Source organism: Elephas maximus, chromosome 4 (assembly GCF_024166365.1).
Source record: "Elephas maximus indicus isolate mEleMax1 chromosome 4, mEleMax1 primary haplotype, whole genome shotgun sequence".
In the NCBI taxonomy this organism is placed as follows: Eukaryota; Metazoa; Chordata; class Mammalia; order Proboscidea; family Elephantidae; genus Elephas; species Elephas maximus.
The window spans coordinates 20,355,359-20,375,895 of record NC_064822.1 but is presented as its reverse complement, the minus strand read 5'-3'; the positions used below and the strand labels follow the sequence as shown (position 1 = coordinate 20,375,895).

At 39.0% G+C, this 20,537-nt stretch overlaps 1 protein-coding gene across 3 annotated transcripts in view; it reads right to left on the bottom strand.

Moving 5' to 3' along the window:
- DIP2C (disco interacting protein 2 homolog C) overlaps positions 1–20,537 on the bottom strand; it is a 655,995-nt gene that overhangs the window by 132,542 nt on the left and 502,916 nt on the right. For all 3 annotated transcript variants that reach the window (XM_049881664.1, XM_049881665.1, XM_049881666.1), the window contains 5 exons: positions 17,457–17,665; positions 16,135–16,249; positions 15,373–15,574; positions 8,183–8,292; positions 6,713–6,793 (listed from right to left, as the gene is read on the bottom strand). In XM_049881664.1, the coding sequence (XP_049737621.1) occupies positions 6,713–6,793; positions 8,183–8,292; positions 15,373–15,574; positions 16,135–16,249; positions 17,457–17,665 (717 nt within the window). The remainder of the gene's footprint in view (positions 1–6,712; positions 6,794–8,182; positions 8,293–15,372; positions 15,575–16,134; positions 16,250–17,456; positions 17,666–20,537) is intronic.

The following is a 20,537-nucleotide window of genomic DNA, read 5'->3' as shown; positions in this document are numbered from 1 at the left end:
TCTGCAACTCTAGGGTAAATTCTACTTGGTCATGGTGTAAAACCCTTTTAAATGATCTTGAATTCGGTTTCCTAGTATTTTGTTGAGATTTCTGCATCTATGCTCATAAGAGATATTGGTCTGTGGTTTTCTTGTGGTATCTTTGTCTGCCTTTGGTATCAGGGTAATGCTGGTCTCACAGAATGAGTTCAGAAGTGTTCCCTCCTCTTCTATTTTTCTGGAAGAGTTCAAGAAGAGTTGGTGTTGATTCTCCTTTAAACGTTTGATAAAATTCAGCAGCGAAGTCCTCTGGCCCTGTACCTTTCTTTGTTGGGAGATTTCTGATTACAAAGATTCAATTTCTTCCCTTGTTATTAGTGTCTAGATTTTCTATTTCTTCTTGAGTTAATTTAGGTAATTTTTTTGTTTCTAGCAATTTGTCCATTCCAGTTATGTTACTTAATTTGTTAGTGTACAATTGTTCAGAGTACTATAATTACTTTTATTTCAGTAGGGTTGGTAGAAATGTCACCACTTATATTTCTGATTTTAGTTACTTGAATCTTCTTTTTATCTTTTTAAGCCTAGCTAAGATTTGTCAACTTTATTGAACTTTACAAAGAACCATCTTCTGGTTCTTTCTCTCTATTGTTTTTCTATTCTCTATTTCAATTATTTCTGCTCTGGTCTTTATTATTTCCTTCATTCTGATAGCTTAGGTCTTATTTTGCTCTTAAGTTAGGTTACTGACATGAGATATTTCTTCTTTTTTTAAGGTAGGCATTTAGAGTTATAAATTTCCCTCTGAACACTGCCTTCACAGTATCCCATGTTTTGGAATGTTGTGCTTTTGTTTTTATTTTTCTCTAAGTAATTTCTAATTTTCCTTGTGATTTCTTCATTGACCTATTGGTTGTTTAACAATATGTTAATTCTCACATATTTGTGAATTTCCAGTTTTCCTTCTGTCCTTGATTTCCTGTTTCATTCCATTGTGGTCAGGAAAGATACTCTGTATGATTCTAATCTTTTTAAATTGACTGACACATTTTTTTGTGAGCTAACATATCTATCCTGGAGAATGATCCATGTTACTCAAGAAGAATGTGTATTATGCTGCTGTTGAGTGGAATGCTCTAGATACGTCTGTTAGATCTAGTTGGTTTATAGTGTTAAATGCTCTATTTCCTTATTGATCTTTTCCCTAGATTATTGAAAGTGGTAAATTGAAGTCTCTAGCTATTATTGTAGAACTGTCAATTTCCTGCCATCAAGTCTGTTAATACATTTTAGGCCTCTGTTATTAGGCGCATGTTGTTGTTGTGTGCCATCAAGTCAATTCCGAATCATAACAATCCCGTAACACAAAACAGAACCGCCCCACATGGTTTCCTGGGGTGTAATCCTCATGGGAGCAGATTTTTCTCCCACGGAGTGGTTGGCAGTTTCAACCACCAACCTTTTGGTTACATATTTATAACTGTTATCTCTTCTTGATGAATTGAAACTTTTATCATTATATGACAACCTTCTTTGTGTGTTTTAAAAGGTTTTGACTAAAAGCCTATTCGTTTGATATTAATATAGCCACCCAACTCTCTTTTGGCCACTATATGCATGGAATATTTTTTTCATTCTTTTATATTCAATCCAGTGTATTTGGATTTACGTGGGTCTCTTGCAGACAGCATACAGTTTTATTATGTTCTTATCTGTTCTGCTGATCTCCGCCTTTTAGTTGGAGAGCTTAATCTATTTAAATCTAAATTAATAACTTACTGATAAGGAAGGACTTGCTTCTGCCATTTTGTTGTTTTCAGTGTATGATGGCTTTTTTGTCCCTCACTTCTTCTAATACTGACTACTTTTGTGTTTAGTTAATTTTTTGCAGTGAACCATTTCAATTTCCTTCTTATTTTCTTTTGTATACATATTTTAGATATTTTCTTTGTGGATATCAAGGGGATTACATTTATCATTGTAAATTATTAACAACCTAATTTAAATTAGTACTAATTTAAGATCAATAACATACAATAACTCTGTTCCTACACAATTCCTCCTTTGTGTTACTGTCACAAATTACATTTATATATTGTGTACCCATTAGCATAGATTTATAATTATTTCTTAAGCATTTATCTTTTAAATTATATAGGGCATGGCAAGTAGAGGTACAACACAAAAATACCATAAAATTGTTCTTTATATTTACTCACGAAATTACCTTTACTAGAGGTCTTTTTTAATTCATAAAGCTTCAAATTACTGTTTATTTCTCCTTTATTTTTAACTGGAAGGACTCCCTGTAGCATTTTAACACAAGGATCCCCTGCAGCATATTTTGTTGGGTAGGTCTTAGAGGAACAAATTTCCTCAGCTTCTGCTTATCTGGGAATGTCTTAATTTTGCCCTCGTTTTTGAAGGACAGTTTTGCTGAATATAGAATCATTGGTTGGCATTTTTTTTCCCTATCACTTTAAATACATCATTCCACTGACTTCTGGCCTCTGTAGTTTCTGAGGAGAAATCAATGTTTAGTCTTTTTGAGGAGCCCTTGTATGTGACAGGAAACCCTGGTGGCGTAGTTGTTAAGTGCTACGGCTGCTAACCAAAGGGTCGGCAGTTCAAATCCGCCAGGCGCTCCTTGGAAACTCTATGGGGGCAGTTCTACTCTGTCCTATAGGGTTGCTATGAGTCGGAATTGACTCGATGGCACTGGGTTTGGGTTTTGGTTTTTGTATGTGACAATTTGCTTCTCTCTTGCTACTTTCAAGGTTCTCTTTTTATCCTTGGTTTTTGAGAGTATAGTTATAATGCCTCTTGGTGTGGCTTCTTTGAGTTTATCCTACTTGAAATTTACTGAGCTTCTTGGATGTGTATTTGGGGTGTTTTCTGCTGATACTTCTTCAAATACTCTTTCTCCCCTGTGGTGTAATTAATTACTTTTGTGTGTGTCCTTTCTAGCCACGATCTTACATCTCCCGCCCAGGTATTTGGGTGGGACTGTGTAATAGGGTAATTATGGCCTACGAAAGGGATTGGTCAGTTTTGCCTTAAAAGAGAGCCAATTCCGGAGCAGAAGGGAAGAGCCCACCACTACCAAGGAAGGAGAGACCAGCAGGAAAGACCCAGAAGCAGAGACCTGGCAACAGAAGATGGACTCATAGCGACCCTATAGGAAAGAGCAGAACTACCTCATAGAGTTTCCAAGGAGCAGCTGGTGGATTCAAACCTTTTGGTTAGCAGCTGTAACTCTTAACCGCTGTACCACTGGGGCTTCATGGTCTGCTTAGTGTCCCACAAATCCCTTAGGATCTATTTCTCTTCTTGATCCTTTTCTCTTTGGCTCTCAGACTCGATAATCTCAAATGTCATACCTGCCAGTTCACTGATTCTTTCTTCTGCAAGCTCACACCTGCTTTTGAGCCCCTTTGGTGAATTCTTCATTTCAGTTACTTTACTTTTTACTGCCAGTATTTCTTTTTGGTTTCTTGTTAAAATTTCTGTCTCTTCATTGATATTCTTGTTTTGTTCCTTTATCATTTTCCTGATTTCCTTTAGTTCTTTGAGCTTTCCTGTCATTCTCTGAGCAAATTTAATATTGTTGTTTTAAAGTCTGTGTCTAGTAAGTCCATTATCTGGATTTCCATAGGAATGGTTTCTGTCATCTTTATTTTGTTCTTTTAAATGGGCCATCCTTTCCTGTTTTTTTTGTATGTCTTGTGATAATTTTGTTGGTGTTGTTGAAACAGGATATTTGAATATTGTGGTAACTCTAGAAATCAGAGTCTTATTCTTCCCCAGTTTGCTTTTTCTTTTTATTTAGTTGCTATTGTCTCTTTTAAAGCTATTGGAAACTGGAATTTGTGAGTATCCAAGCTCTTATGGGGGGGGGGGGTCCAAGCTCTATCACCACCTGGACTCAACATTTGGGCTGTCCTATCCAGTTCCAGCGCTGTCCCTGCTGCCCAAACACAGCACTGAGCACATACTTGCATTTAGTTGTAATAGCTCTTACTGATCTTGGGTAAACTTGCTTTTTCCTGTCATTCCAGGCTGTGCAGGCCCTCACCGTGCTCGTCAGCGTCTCACAGCCTCTGCAGCAAACTAAACTACCTGAGTTGTTTCAAAGCTTCAGTAGATAAATCTTTACTCAGAGCATGAAGTCCATTTGCCATGCCAAAAGAGGCCTGTGAAATACCTTAAACTGTATGTATAGTGTTTCACATTTCATATGATGTTTGATATAATTAAGAAAAGCTGCTAACTGAATGAAATGTTGCCCAGTCCCACATCATCCTCACGATCACTGGTATGTTTCAGTCCACTGTTGCAGCTACTGTGCCAATCCAACTCACCAGGTGTTTTCCTTGCCCTTGCTGGCCCTCCACTTCACCAAACATGATGTCCTCCTCCAGTGATTGATCCCTCCGTCCAAAGCAAGCAGTAAGACAATGTTCTACTGTAATCCAAAGGTTTTTATTGGCTAATTTTCTAAAGCAGATTGGCAGCCCTTTCTTCCTGGTCTACCTTAGTCTGGAAGCTCCGCTAAAACCTGCTCACTACAGGTGACCCTACCAGTATTTGAAATACCTGTGGCATGGATTCCAGTATCATAGCAACACACAAGCCACACAATATGACAGACAGGTGGTGGCTAATTACCATACTTTATAATAAGTTCTGCTGCGTGGTAGGGTGTGAGTCCACCCATCCTCTGTTTCATCTTCATAGGTGTCTTATCTTTTCTTGTACATTCTCATTTAAAATTTTGAATCAGCTTGTCTAGTTCACCAAAAAAAAAAAGGTTCTGATTTTGATTGAAACTGCATTAAATCTATATATTCCTGTGAATAACTGACATCTTTATATTCCATCTTCCTGTCCATGTTCATAACAAAAAATGTTGATGACTATAGTCATCCATTTGTTTAGTGACTTCCCCTAACTACTACTGCAAAGATTATTTTCTTGGATATGTGTACTGAAGACACATTTCTTAGTTTGTGTTCAGCTAGCATCTTGACAGAGATTTACTTGAACACCAGGGGGAAAAACAAACTTAAAAATTAAATCTCTCCCTATCATTGCAAATTAGTTCTGTATCGGGACTTTCCCTCAACACTTAGCTAGGCTTACGATGAGCCAAAGATCAGTTCAAGGTGAAAGTGTAGGGTTTTGTCAGCTAATTTCTGGGCATTCTCTTGCCCTGGGCACGTGTGTTGCTGTCTCAGTTTTCCAGTATTGGTGATGTTTTTGAAAGCTCTGCTATCCAAAAAAACTCCCCAATCTCTCCTAGCTTTCCGGGGCCTATATTACTACTTCATTGTACTCTTTAGCCCTAAATGGCTATACCCGGTCATAGGCTTAGGTAGCTGGCTTCTGACCCTCAGCCCTGCACAAGCTCCAATATAGTCCAAATCAAGATAAGCACCTCACTTCAGCTTTCAGGCCTTCCCCAGGCAGTTAGAACACACACCCAATGGCTGGGGAATACAGTCTTCTCAGTTCTGTCTAGAGCCCGAGGCCAGGCTCTCTCTCTGGGAGTGTGGGCCCAGGCGCTAGAAAACCAAAGCTTTGCTAACATTTATATGTCACCTTTTTCTTGATTTAGCATTCGCCTAGAGGAGCCCTAGTGGCGTAGTGGTTAAGAGTTTGCTGATAATCAGAAAGTTGGCAGTTCAAATCCACCAACTGCTCCTTGGAAACCCTGTGGGGCAGTTCTACTCCATCCTATAGGGTCATACTGAGTTGGAATTGACTCAACGGTAATGGGTTTTCAGGTTTTTTACTTGCTGTAACCCTCTGATTGGTTTCCCAAGTTCTGCCTCTGCTGATTCTGCCAGTTTCTACTTTTTTCCCGGTGTTTTTGTGGGGAGACAGGAGAATGCGGTTGCCTATGCCACTATCTCGCTCCAGCGAGCCCTACAGTTTAGTCCTCTTTTCTGGCTACATTTCTACAAGAAAAAGGAAAGTGAACACGCATATTAAGACTTCCGTATTTAATTTTTATTGTTAGTGCTATCTGTTAGTATACTTATGGCCTTACGTTAAGTACTGCTAGGCAGCAACGCTTGATGAGATTGGTTCTCTATGTGCAATATGGGACATCAACTCTAAACATACTTACAAGATAGAAACAATTTTCATTTCTGGATTTGTGATTAATACATAATCTCTTGTAAAAAAGAGAAAGTTTTCTCTTTTTTCCTTATAAAATATTAATACAGTAATAACAATAAAAACATAAACATCTCATAGATCTGCAGTTGTTCCTTGCTGTATGTATCATTCATCACTCTACTTTTTGGGGAGATATTACAAACAGTGTTGTTAAAATACACACATACATGATACACGAATGTTGTTGTTGTTAGGTGCCATCAAGTCGATTTTTGACTCATAATGACTCCATGCGCCAGTGTAGAACTTCCCCATAGGGTTTTCTAGGTTGTAATCTTTATGGGAGAAGATTGCCAAGTCTTTTCTCCCACAGAGCCACTGGGCAGGTTCAAGCTGCCAACCTTTCAACTAGCAACTAAGTGCTTAACCCTTGTACCACCAGGGTTACGTTCTAGGTATATATAAATACACAAATCATTAAAAAAAAAAAAAAAAGAATCCTTCAATCCTTAAGTGAGAAAGTTTCATTAGTCAAAATAGCAAAAAAAAAAAAAAAATCCCATGGGAATACAATAAGGATCATAAAATAGGACTCAGCACGTCTCACCCTACAGTTGAGCAGCGTATAGAGGACATGGTCGGGGGTGGTCTGAGCTCTCCACTGCAGAACTTCTGAGAGAAACAGGAACTGAAAACAAACACATTTATTAGGTTCAAACCACTGTAGTTTGGGCTGGTGTAATCTCAGTATCTATATCAACACAGCCTGCCTGCATGCTTTGTAAATGCTTAAAAATGCTTTGCCTCTCCACCAAAACACCACAGAGAAAGGATGACACACCTCCAACTAAAATCCTTGACAAGTATAATCAACAGAATAAGCAAGTGCTTACAATTTTTTCCTGGAGTTTGGATTCATTACGCCTGGTTTACAAACTCACAATCTAAGGTCCTTGGTGTGCTCCTGGTAACGGGAAGTTTTCTGAAAGTCTGCCCCAGGATGGGAGAACTCCATTTCTGATATGACTGACAGGAGCAGCCAATACAGAAAAGTCTTTCTTGCAGAGCTTCCAGAAGGTGCAATGTTAAATTCTGTGGGCTGCAATGGGAGAATCAGCTCTATTCTGTTTTTTTAAAAAGGGATCTATTAAATTTGCTATGCTTCTAGAATAGTAAATCCCCAATGCCATTAAACAGTATTGTAAATTATCCAGACTGAATGCATTGAATTGATTCAACACAGAGTAAAAAGGACAGCCCTATTTCTTATACAGTGTTAGTGTCATGATACAAGAAACATCCATGTGTAACATTTAACCCATTTTATCAAGTAGGTGGGGAAGTGCACTGAATTCACCTATCACTATATATTACCAAAGTGGTATTATTTTAAATTGTTGATTTTTGTCACATTGCCTAATAGCTCTAAATATAGAATAGGACCGTATCTTGGCTGTGGGAAAATGGGACCAGTTTTGGTCAGTCTTAGAGTTCTCAAGGATGAAGGGTAACAGTGGGGACCCATACCCACACATGACAATTTGTGTGATGTGTGTTGTGGAACAGGGTTTGAGGATTTCTCCTACTGCTCCTAAATCTGCTTTAAAGATGTCTAGCTCCGAGACCTGGGTTTTGAACTGATGTTTTCTTGTACTCCAAAGCCCAAGGACTGAAACCTCATACCAAGGTAGCTGTGAGGCAGTTTTTGGTTCAAATCAGGGCTGGTGGGGATAACGAGGAACAAGTGGCTCTGGGGAACCCTAAGACAGGACAAGGATTAGAATTGCTAATTGTAGGACTATCATATGCCACACCCACTTTTCTCTGTGACATTTTCTAAAACATTGTACACACGAATAAACATATTTATCATACAAAATTACTAGGGATGTCTCTTCCTGGATCAAGAGATTAGGTAGGAAGAGAAGATTAACAAAGGCTCAAGAGATCAATAGTATATAGCGAATTGGCAGAATTAGGAAACTAAGGGAAAATGGCCACTTCCGTAACGCAGCATTCTAGCTAGATGGTGCTGAAGAGGAACACGGTATTGAGGTCTACTCTCTCAGCTGCTTACCTTCCGGGCCTGATCATTGTCTTCAATTTGACCAAGGTCTCTGCCGCTAGCCTGGGCGATTCTCTTCCCGGAGACGAGGTTGCCCACCATCACAGAGGCAGGACCAATTTCTAGGAGGAAACAGTGGCATACAAGTAATGAAAACGAAAATGTGAACCTAACTACCTTAAAACAGGGCTTCCCACCTTGATAAAGTGTGCATTCTTGGCAAATCCTCTGAGAGACCTCACTTTAAATAAATCTTATTAGAAGAGGGTTTCAAAGAAATTGCTAGAATGATGATGGGTAATAAAGGCAAGCCTTGACTGAGGGCTGTATATTATTGTTGGATGCCGTCTGGTGGCGACCCGTGTGAGACTGGAACGGTCCCACGGGGTTTTCTTGGCTGCAGTCGTTATAGAAGCAGATCACCAGGTGTTTCTCCCATGGAGCCACTGGGTGGGTTCAAATGGCCAACCTCTGGTTAGCAGCCGAGTACTCAACCATTTGTGCTACAAGGGCTCCTTAAGAGTTATATATAAAAACAGTATTTTTATCACATGCCAAATTCCCCTATTATTTTTCAAGTCTCATTGCCCTCATTTCTCAGTTAGTGTAAACTCAGGAGATGCTAACATATTTTCACATCAGTGATTATAAAAAACAATAATACAGAAGACAAATGTGTTTCATTGCTATGTAAAGGCCTTCTGGATTATATGCGCTCTTGTTCCCTGGGATTATTATACATCACTGAGAGTAAACACTGTAACACTGTACATTGTTTATAAATACTTCCTGAGATAAATTCAGGGAGCAATACTGTTGGAGGGATAGGACACGGAAGCACTTCTCCATATATCCCACTGACTGAAAAGGCTTTAGGTTATCTGCCAGGCCCAGGGCAAAGGTAAAAGAATAGGCCAAAAGGCTACTGTAAAATCAAAGTGGTTTTTTACTCCATTGTTATTCACTTGACCCCCAAATCTCTTTTCTCAGTTTGCTGAAACATTTTGAAAGAGAAAGGCAGATAAAATCTTTTCTGAAAGCTTTTTTTTTCCTCTATGAAAGAAAGAAGTTTCTTAAAGAACCACAGAAATGTTTTCAAAACACGTGGCTGCAAAAAACACTAGGTACCCTCCTGCTCCCTCAAGATAGCATTACCGACACTTTCTTTTCATTAAATACATACACATTAAGATACACACATTTAATAGGAAAAGGACAGAAGTACCAGGAGAACATCCCATTACGTGAGTATGTGAGAACACGTGTGTGTGTGTGTGTGTGGGTGTGTGACACAGAGACAGACAAGGACAGGAAGAAAGGAAGAGTGAAAGGATGATTACCAAAAGAATTGCTATATAAAATAACACAGATAACGCGACCAATTTTTATTTAATCCTTGGTTCACTAAAACACAAGTTGAAGACGACAACGATCAAGTCAAATTCTTATTAAACTTTTGATGAAGGTCAAGTTACATGTTTATAAATGAGGACATGTGATACATTACCGATTACACATAAAAAGCTGTATGCCTGTAGTTAAGCAAATTGATCACATATCAAAAGAAAACAAAGGTTTTTACGATACAGGTTTAAGAGTGTGGCAGCACAGAACAAGGCTTATAATGTGTACACTTAACCACAACAACCACCCTAACAATCATCCTGGGCTCCAAGTATAAACTCAATGAAACGACAATGCACAGTACAAGGTAGCTGAGTGACGTTCAGTAGGCTGTCAAAGTGAAAACAGGACCAGCCATTCTTCTCTACAGATACATTGCTGTCCATACTGAACTTGGTTTGCCATGAAATATTTAAATTCTCACAGCTACGTGGAGGAACGCAGGGTGTTTCGAGACAGGGCAGAAACTATGGATTAGGGTAGCCAATGACACACATTTCTGGGCTTTTTGGTATCTTTGGTTTTTGGCAGTTTGAACCCTGATGATGGTTTCTGTATAATCATGAGACTATACTAAATGTACTCAGCTAAATCACTTTGAATGTATATCCTTATTTTTTATGTTTGGTAGCTGTGAGCAAACTACCTTTCCTTACTTCTTAATAAAACGACTATGAAAGAGGAATAGTCTGTCATATTTAACAGACCAAAAAGGAAATTTGGTAACAGAATACAAGCTGAAGTGAATAAGGGTGCCACTGTGAAACGGCACGTATGAGTTAACTGCTTTTGCATGGATAATTAAATACCCTTGTACCCTGCATCTTTGCTTATTAATTATTACCTTTCTATCTTTAGTATCTGTTGATAAAATATCTTAACATTCTCCTTGGTGATTTAGGCCTGGCTGGGGAAAATGCTTGTTTTAAGGAGCCAACTTAGAAATTAGCCTAAATTTCTTCGAAGGCTTATCAATAATATCTTTAAGAATTCAAACTAGGTTTTGGGGGACATCTTGGTCAATTAGCATAGCAAAGTTTATGAAAAAAATGTTCCGCATCCCACTTTGATGAGCGGCATCTGGGGTCTTAAACGCTTGCGAGCAGCCATCCCATCCTTCTTGGAACAAAGGAGAATGAAGAATACCAAAGACACAAGGAAAATATTAGCCCAGGAGATAAAAGGGCCACATAAAACCAAAGACTCTATCAGCCTGAGACCAGAAGAACTAGTTGGTGCCTGGCTATCATCATCAATGACTGCCCCAACTGGGAACACAACAGACAGTCCCTGACAGAGGTGGAGAAAAGCACAGAGCAGAGCTCAGATACATGTAAAAACATCAGACTTACTGGTCTGACCAAGACTGGAGGAACCCCCGAAGCCACGGCCCCCGGACACTCTAATAACCCAGGACTAAAACCATTCCTGAAGTCCACTCTTCAGACAAAGATTAGACTGGACTATAAAACATAAAATAATACTCGTGGAGAGTGTGCTCCTTAGTTCAAGCAGATACATGAGACCAAATGGGCAGCTCCTGTTCAGAGACAGGATGAGAAAGCAGGAACTGACAGAACTAGTTGAATGGACACAAGAAACCTGGGGTGGAAAGGGAGAGTGTGCTGTTACATTGTGGGGACTGCAACTAATGTCACCTAACAACTATGTGTATAAGTTTCCGTATGAAAAATTAACTTGAACTGTAAACTTTTACCTAAAGCACAATTAAAAAAAAAAAAAGAATTCATACTAGGGTAGGGAAAGCAGTATTTTGGGGACACCAGGCTTTCACAGTCCCTCATCTTGTGCCTCTCCATCCTTGGGTCAAGTCTTCCTTTACTAAACATTTACTTCTGCTTATGTTATCTGAATGCAACCTTTGAGACCTTGGGTGCCTTGAACTTCACCTAGGCTTATGAACTTGTTTTTTCCAACTGTTGCTAGGAAACAGGACACTTTCTTGCTGTACCTCATTTTTAAAATCTGTCCTTAACCAAGACCTGATGATTTCTCTCCCTAGGTGCAGTGAGGTGGGCGTGTATGAAACACTCCCACGGGGTTATCACCTCTCTTACAATGTGAAAAACATAAAATGGAGACAGACCCCAAAACACAGGTATTTGGAGTTCACATTCATTCTTTCTTGTCCTACACTCCCCTTATAGATTTATAAACCCTTAAGTCAGCAAATTTATCACTAGCATTACTGAACTCCCACCATACCATTCTCGACAAATTGATGCAGGGGACACAGACAGAAATTTTACCTAAAAGGCAGCAGCAAGATACATAATCCTGAACTAGGGGTAACATTTCTCCTCTCTGTGGCACTGGAGGTCTCCGAGGCCTAATCCTCATGCTGGCCTGGTGGGATTCTTCTCCAGCTATTCTGATAAAATATACTCCAGGGAATTTTAAAGCTGTGAAGTTGTGCCTATTTTTATAATATTGACAATATTGTTACCAGCCCAACTAATGGGTTCAACATTTTTGTGCTCAAGTAAGATATTCTCATAGTACGCTCTGTTGCTAGCTAAATGAATACTAATTTACCAAGTAAAAATTCAGCTAGGTTTTCTATAAAATATTTAAATTTTAGAGGGTCTGTTTCAAGCATTTAACAACACAGTTACACATAAATGGCCTCAAAAAAACGTTTGTGTTGGCTGCCAATAATGGATAGTCGTTTACAGTCATAAATGTTTATTCCAAAGGGGCCTTAGAAATCATCCAGTACAATTCCTTCATTTACATCTGTGGAAACCGAGGCCTAGAGAAAATGTGATTTGTCTAATGTTACATTCCAGGTTATCAGCACAATTAAGAACATCTACTGGTACCCCAGGAGACCTGGTGGCACAGTGGATAAGAGCTCCGCTGCCAACTAGAAGGCTGGTATTCAAACCTATCAGCCACTCCTTGGAGACCCTCTGGGGCCGTCCTACTCTGTCCCACAGGGTCGCTATGAGTCAGAATTGACTCAACAGCAACAGGTTTGGTTTGGTTACTCATACTTCACATAAGTCTTTTTCTATTTCACCACAGCTGTCATTTAATATTTATTGAAAAACAGTTTTATGAAGAGATAGAATTGCATGACTTCTCAGCATTTAATGAAAACAGACGGAACATCAACTATCTTACAGATAGGACTTCTTTTTTTTTTTTTAATTTTGTTGTTCTTTAAAGTTACCAAAATCACATAAAACTTCACTTATTATTGTATTAGAGCAGCAAGGTACCAACCCTCCAGGGCAATCCTTTCAGCACTCAACCTCTAATAAAGAAGACTGTTCAGGCCCCCTGCCAGCTCAGATCTTCGGAGCATAATGAGTGGCATTTGCTCTCTCATTTTATTACAGTTCTCTTTCATTGGGTGTCTTGACATTTGACAGTTTAACTGAGCCCTGAAGCTATGAAACCATATCACAGATCTGCAAATCATTCTACATATCATAAACACTCTGTCCTGGATCCTGCCTACACAAACTACTGAACTGTCAGGAATTCGCATTCATGCCTTTGTACTGGGAACCACTGGCTGGCTGCCTGGGTCCCTGGGTCAAGAGCGTCTGTGATCATGGATTGATACAAGTAGAGGAGAGGAGCTGCTGCCTGATCCAGTCACTTCCCACTTTATACTCAGGATACCGTGGTGAGTCCCCACACTACTACAAACTGTAGTATTGCAGAAACGAACATGACTAGATAGAGCAATTGTAGTTATATCATTCCCAATGTGGTTTACGTTCTCAGATAATATGGACAAAGAGGTGATTTTTCATCTTTTCGTTATGCTCACTGCAGTGTTATGCTCTGCGTTTTTCAGTGGCTCACTAACGCCACTGTACCCACACAGTTGACAGAAGTGGATCCTTCTCTCCCACTCTACATCGAACTACAGCAATCACACAAACCAGGGATTGAGAGGATAAAATAAAGGTGAGAGGAGAAAAGAAACGCAAGAAGGATACTAGCTAAGAACATCTAGAGTATAGGAAAATAATTTTTTAAAACAGAAATAGCTCAGAAATGAAAAAGCAGTGATACATGTAAATCTAATTTGCCTAGGAAGTCGAAACATGATGACTTTCTGCATTCTTTAAGAGTGAAAAAAATATATACTCTTATGTATAAATTACATTCTGACTACCGTGGAAAAAAATCTTTGAGTTGTATAGAGGTGGAAACCCTGGTGGTGTAGTGGTTAGGAACTATGTCTGCTAATCAAAAGGTTGGCAGTTCGAATCCACCAGGCACTCCTTGGAAACTCCATGGGGCAGTTCTGCTCTGTCCTGTAGGGTCACTATGAGTAGGAATTGACTTGATGGCAAAGGGTTTTGAGTTGTATAGAGGTAAAAAGCAAAGGGTTTAGAGTCAGAAGGTTTGAATTCAAGTTTTCTCCCTGCGATTGAGAAGCTATGCATACTTGGGATGATCACACTTCTCTAAGCATCAGCTTCCTTACCTTTACTATTTCATCTACAAGGCTGCTTACTGGGGAGGCTTCAGGCGGAATCTATGAAACCTCAGAGCCTGCCACAACCACAGAGTGGCCAAACTGGATTTTTTCAGATTGGTTAATATGTTTACTGTGAGGCGTGTGCCACTCACCTGTGAGCCCAGGATACAAAATGCCAACCACCTCAGGGTCTGGTATAAAATTCTGCCCAATAATGTCATTCTTTATGAAATGGTAGCAAACTGATCCAGTTTAAGAAACTAGAGTTTGGGGTAAGATCAACATAGTTGAGGTTAAGGGCACAGACTTACCACTTAAGGAGCCCGACATCCTGGGCCACAATTCTGTTTCTAGCACATTCTGGCAGTATCACCTTAAATAAATGACTTAACCTCCCTGTGGCTCACTCTCCTTATTTGTAAAATGGGGATCTTATGTCATTAGTACTATCCTATATCACAGGGCTGTCAGGAGGATTAAACAAATTAATACATATAAAGTGCTTAGAACACTGGCTAGCCTGTAGCATGCCTAATGCCATCATCATTATCATCCCAGCCTGAGCTTCTGTCCTGGGTATTATGAAATCTTTTGTACATTTCAGTGCTGAAGGCCCTGGGCCCCTCCTTTACTATACTGAACAGTTCCTTCCTCATGATCCAGTATATTCTTGCTATAATTTCCCTTTCACTGATATTTGGCCTAACCTTAAAGAGCATGCTTGATATAGTTGCCATGAGAGTCAAGTCAGAAAACAGAAATAATGTGCGCCCTAAACAATGAGGCACTAGGCAAACGTTTACTATACAACAACTTCAAAAACAACATTATCTTCCATTTGTACAATTCGTCATATACTTCAAAGGGCTTTCACATACGTTATCTGCATTGATTCCTATGACAGCCACATGAAATATGCAAGTGAGGATTATTCTCATTTTGTATGTAAGGAAGCTATGACACTGAGAGGTTTTGTTCCTTGCCAAAGGTCACACAGTTAGCAACTGTATAAAAATTGAATCTAGATGGCTTAACTCTGAGTCAAGTGTTTGATATCACAGTGAGAAGACTGAGGCTCAAGAAACTAACAACTCTTTCAACTCAAATGTTCACCATACTCCTTGCCCTGAATGGACTTTATCTCCTTGGGTAGAAAAACATGGTTTGTAATGAGTAGCTTTACTTATGTGTGGTACGTAGATCACGTGAATAGCACGGAGGCAGAAAAAGGCCGAGAACTGCTGACAGTCTTAACAATGCGATGCTGATGAACTGTAATTCTAGATGGTCAATTCAAGACTGTACACAGACTTACCAGGGCGTTAAAACATACCTGGCTGCTTTTGTCTAGGTTTAGGTAAGTTTGTGACACACGTATGTGGACACATCAAGACATTGCAGGGGTGGAGTGAACCTTCCAGGAAAAGCTGCTTCGTTTCTGACAAATGTATTCCACCAAGGGGGGTTTTGGGAAGGGTGTTTGCTGGAACCAAGGCCAGGCAATAAACTCCAACTTGATGTATACTATCAATTGCCTAGAAAATTAAAAAATATATAATCATGTTATAATAGATATTATAAACAAGCATTCACTAAATGCTTATATGGTACAAAGTATTGTCTACAGCATGGAAAAATACGTGCAGCACCCACGGTGTTCCCAGTGTAAAAATATCAAGGTAAGAGAATGCACTGTCTTACTTAAAGTGAGGTCAATAGTAAAAACGTAAAACTGAATAATTTACCTAGGACTTGTGGAATACCACAAACAATAAAAAAGAAATTTTGGAGAAAAGAGAATACATTCACAACATCCTAACAAAAAAACCTTTGCTTGTGACTTTTCCAATATGAATGGTAGGAACTAGTGTTGCAAACTTCAGATCCCCAACCTTGATCTATTAGCTAGTTTCCTGGAATGAAAAATAAAAGTCTCCCACTTGATGTAATTTCTGATCAGATGGAGTGAAAATAAAAGGAATACCATCTGGACAAAACACAGCTGATAAAGGTCAGGCAATAACCTTAGCAGATGAAAGAGGGAAGGTGAAAATAAGAAAGAGGAAGAAAAGCTTCAGAGGCAGAAGAAGATCACCTGTAGAACTCTGCTCATCCACTGAAAGCTGTCCTCCTCCGTGGAGTCTGGTCTCTGCTCTGCAACAATGACTATCCTCTCGTCATGAAGGACAGTCACCGAGAACACAGCTATTCTGCAGGAACAGACGAGGAGAGCACCAAGTGAGCACACCCTGCAGATGGTGCTCACAGAGATGTGTTTCTTCAATACAGAATTCTCATAACCACTATTCAGTGCATAGCTCAGATGATCACAGCTCTAACCACCACTTCAAAAAGGCAAACTGCAATTTCAAACTCCCACACACTTGAGAGACTGACTTGATTTGTAAACTTTCACTTAAAGCACAATAAAAATTAAAAAAAAAAAAAAAACTTATTAATGTAATAAGAATATCTTTGGGGAGGTGGTGGGGAAGGGGAAGCCTAAAGATGCTGCCGAGGCAAAATCACCCATATTTTACGCTGAGGCTGCCTACAGTAGCCCATAAGTTTTGGTGACAAGTTTTATACCCTTGGTACAGAAAGGAGGAGTCAGTATATAAATATCAGAACTGCTGAATATTAGAAAACCGTAGAGTTCACATCTTGAGTTTGCACCTCTGAAGGAATTCTTTCCGTATCAGTCGAATTTTTCTGTTTGAGAACTAAAGGTTTTTTGTAAATATGTCTGGTTTTTAGGGTAAGCACAGAATTGTGACAACTTGATGACTTCATTATGCCCCTTTTCACAAATAGGCTGTAGTTTTAAAAATGATTCAAAGTGGCAATGTTATGTCTAAGTGTTTACTTTCCCCTATTCTCATTAGCTTGACAAACTTAAGATTCTTACTCAGTTTATAACTTCCATCCAATGAGCAAAAAACTCAGGAGTTGTAGTAATTTAACTAATGTTTACTGAGCTTTATGCGACAGACAAGATAGGAATACCAACAGGGAGAAGAGCGCCACGGAGAGCCAGTAAGTAACTGAGCATCATTTTTTTCTGTGTAGGTCTACAGCTCAACCTTTGGGTCTTCTAGTCTCCACGAAAATGAATATCTGGCCTTTTTTTCTTTATTGCAGTTATTAATTAAAAAATGCAATTGCTTTTTAAATTTAATTCAGAGGGGACATTAACAATAACATACTTATGGGGCTCAAGAAATTTCTATAAAATTATGTATATTTAGAATGAAAAAGAATCCCAAACATTATTGAATCTAACAGCTTCATTTTACATAAGGGGAAACTGAGTCACATAAGTTTGAGGAATTAATTCAAGTTTAAATTCTTCATAATTATATTAAAAAAGCATCATCTATTAAAAAAACGCATACTTAAAAGACAAATGAGACTGACCTTCCTCTGTAGACAAATTTCATTGGTTCCACTGCCAACGCTGTTGCCACAATGTCATCAGCATTGTGTCTTCGTCCACTGACCACCATCAAACCATCCATTTTACCCACCACAAAGACAAGTCCTCCAGGACCAACAAATCCCAGCAAGCCTGTTCTTATGAAAGGGTATTCACTAATCGGAGCCCCTGAACTTGTCATAGGAAATACCTAGGAGGAAAACATATAAGCCTTTAAGTGAGGACAGCCCTTCCTCTCATCTTACTGGTGACCTACAAGGGTATTAGTCAGAAAACACAGTATTTGACTTCTGCCAAATAAAATTATTTAAAAGATTAGTTCATAAGAACAAGAGAGAAGAACTCCAGAAAAAAAAAATTATTTAATATACACCTTTTTGCCTCCCAAGGACTGACTGTCTTGTCTTAAAAACGAACAAACAAAAACACATTTAGTGTTTCCACACCTTACATGAGCTGGTAGTATGACACACTCTTCAATAATATCAGAGAATAAGAGACTGATGTTAAAAAGGCCTCTAGCTCACAGTTCCATCCAACAACAACAACAAAAAAAAACCCTCCTCTACAGCATCCCTACTTAGCTGTCTGAAAACCTTCAGAAATGAGTTGGCCTACTGTCTGTTGGTTCTAATAATTTATAAAATAACAGAGTGTGGTCTTGTCTTTTTATTTTTTAAAGTTGGGTAAGTAAAGATTCCTACCTGTTCAGACTGATACCTGCAGAAGAATTGCTTTAAATGTGAGGCACTTAGGCTGGAGTTCAGTAACTCCTCCTATCGTAACTCACCTGACAAACATTTCCAAAAGGAGAAAGTTCCTGGTGAAATGTCTTGTTTTTAGAATATGTAATCATAATGCTCTTAGCTGGGAAGAATGGTTTCACTACAAACTCCAAATCACATGAAGTTTTCTCCAAACCAAATTTCAAGAAATTAGTCTAAGGCAGGTGCATCAAAAAATTCTGTAGAAAATTATTTGGCTCTGGTGAAGATCTTTTGGTGTCAGAACTATTGAACGCTTGATTCAAAGTAAAATTCCCCTCAGTAGGAAAACCACAGTACTTGCTCCCTCATGACCACAGTCCCAGTCACTGGTGGGACATGCCCTTAAAGCTTGACGGCAGCATCACCAACCCCAGCAGCAACTGAGCGCCCTCCTGGCTTTCCTCTCATCACCTGCAGATGGATTGTGCTTTGCATGTCTAACAGCACCTTTCAAAGGCACAGCTGCTCTCCAGCTAATACCCTGTTACGAATACCAGGATAAGGAAGGCCATGTTTTCAAACTGCTATTTTTAATTTTAACTTACCTTTTGTAATTTGGCATTACTTTTGGATGAACTAAATGCAATTCTCTACAATATGAAGCAAGAGGATAGGTTTCTACCTGAATGCTAACATGATTTTATCATAAAGTAGGAATGTCATTAATAGATTTTAAGCCACTGCAAAATGAATGTTCAAGAACTACACTAGAACTAATACTTTTGGCAGACATCCCCCCAAATCAAATTATCCTATATTAAAATATTATGAAAACAATTCCGTTTTCTATAGGTAACTTGTATTGCAAACTCATTCTGATGTCTGTACCTAAAAACCAGGGTTTTCAGAATGAAATAATCTACCAAGACTACTACCAAGCTTTTTCTACAGCCATGATACCAGACCTGGTAGAATTTGTTTTTGTCATGTTTTATGACGTAATATTATAAAATGGTCAGTTATTCTTATGCTGGAGCAGATCCAGAATTGAGGAAAATTCTAATGTTTCTTAAGATCTGTCTACCTCCAAGCAGAGACAGTCTATCTTTGCTTTGACCCAAGAGCACTACCTTGAGAATTCTATTTTAGTAACCACCATTAACCATTCTACATTCCACCCCTGGATGAAGCTAATCCACTATGGCATTGTTATCAGGCACTGTTGAGTTGATTTTGACTCATACTGACCCCATATAACAGAGCTGAACTGCCCCACAGGGTTTCCTAGGTTGTAATCTTTATGGGAACAAATCACCAGATCTTTCTGCTGGGTTGTGGCTAGGTGGGTTCAAACTACCAGCCTTTGGGGTAGCAACTGAGTGCCTAGCCATCTGCACCACCAAGGCTCGTCTAAATAGTCTATCAATATATATATTAGAACCAAACTCATTTGTTCCCTTATGGAACCATTTTCCTTCAATTGTCCTTTGATGGAATTCTCTTCCTTTTTTTCGTGAAGGCTTTAAGAATACCACATGTTATTTCGAACAGATTTAATACTCTGTCATTCTCTATACAGGTGGTCCCCGATTTATGAAAGGGTTCCGTTCCAATGACTCTGTGGTAAGCTGGTTCTGACAGAAGTTGAACACCTCTTTTTTTTCTTATCATTATTATTGCCTTTTATTATCAGTATCTTTATAAATCCCATTTTTACTTGTTGGCGGAAGTGTCATAACAACGAAGTCAGAGTCATAATGGCTGTTGGGCACATGCACAGTTCAACTGCCATGTGTCATTAGAGTTGAACACTGCCCAAATCTCTACCTGTCATGACTCCCTGCACTGACACTGACACAGGTTTCACTGTAGACCAGGCCATAGCCTGCTAGTAGGTAGCGTTCTGATCAGTAAATCACAACACTGAACATCTGTGAGTCAACACTGGAGAATGCTAACATCAGCACATTACCTGCTACAACACTGTATGCAGGGTTGATGTAAAGACAAAGACGTAAAACAACAACAAGATGTAAAACAACAGTAACAACAACAATGACAAAACTGTCCTAAGTGTGGTTAGTCATAACTCAAATACGTCATAAGTTGGGGACTACCTGTATAAGAACTGCTTAATAGACTGTCTTTCAGAATTCGACGCTAAGAAAATTTTTTGGGCATGGATGACTTAATATGCTTTCTATTTCTCTTGATAATGAGACTATTCTACTTTGTGCTTTCCTTTTTATCTGGCTGCCAGAAAGGTCAGTATAAAATGGTTAATAATTTATTCTTTTTCTTGATTCTATTACTCTGCTGCTTTTAATATTTACAACTTCATTGTATGTGTCTTCT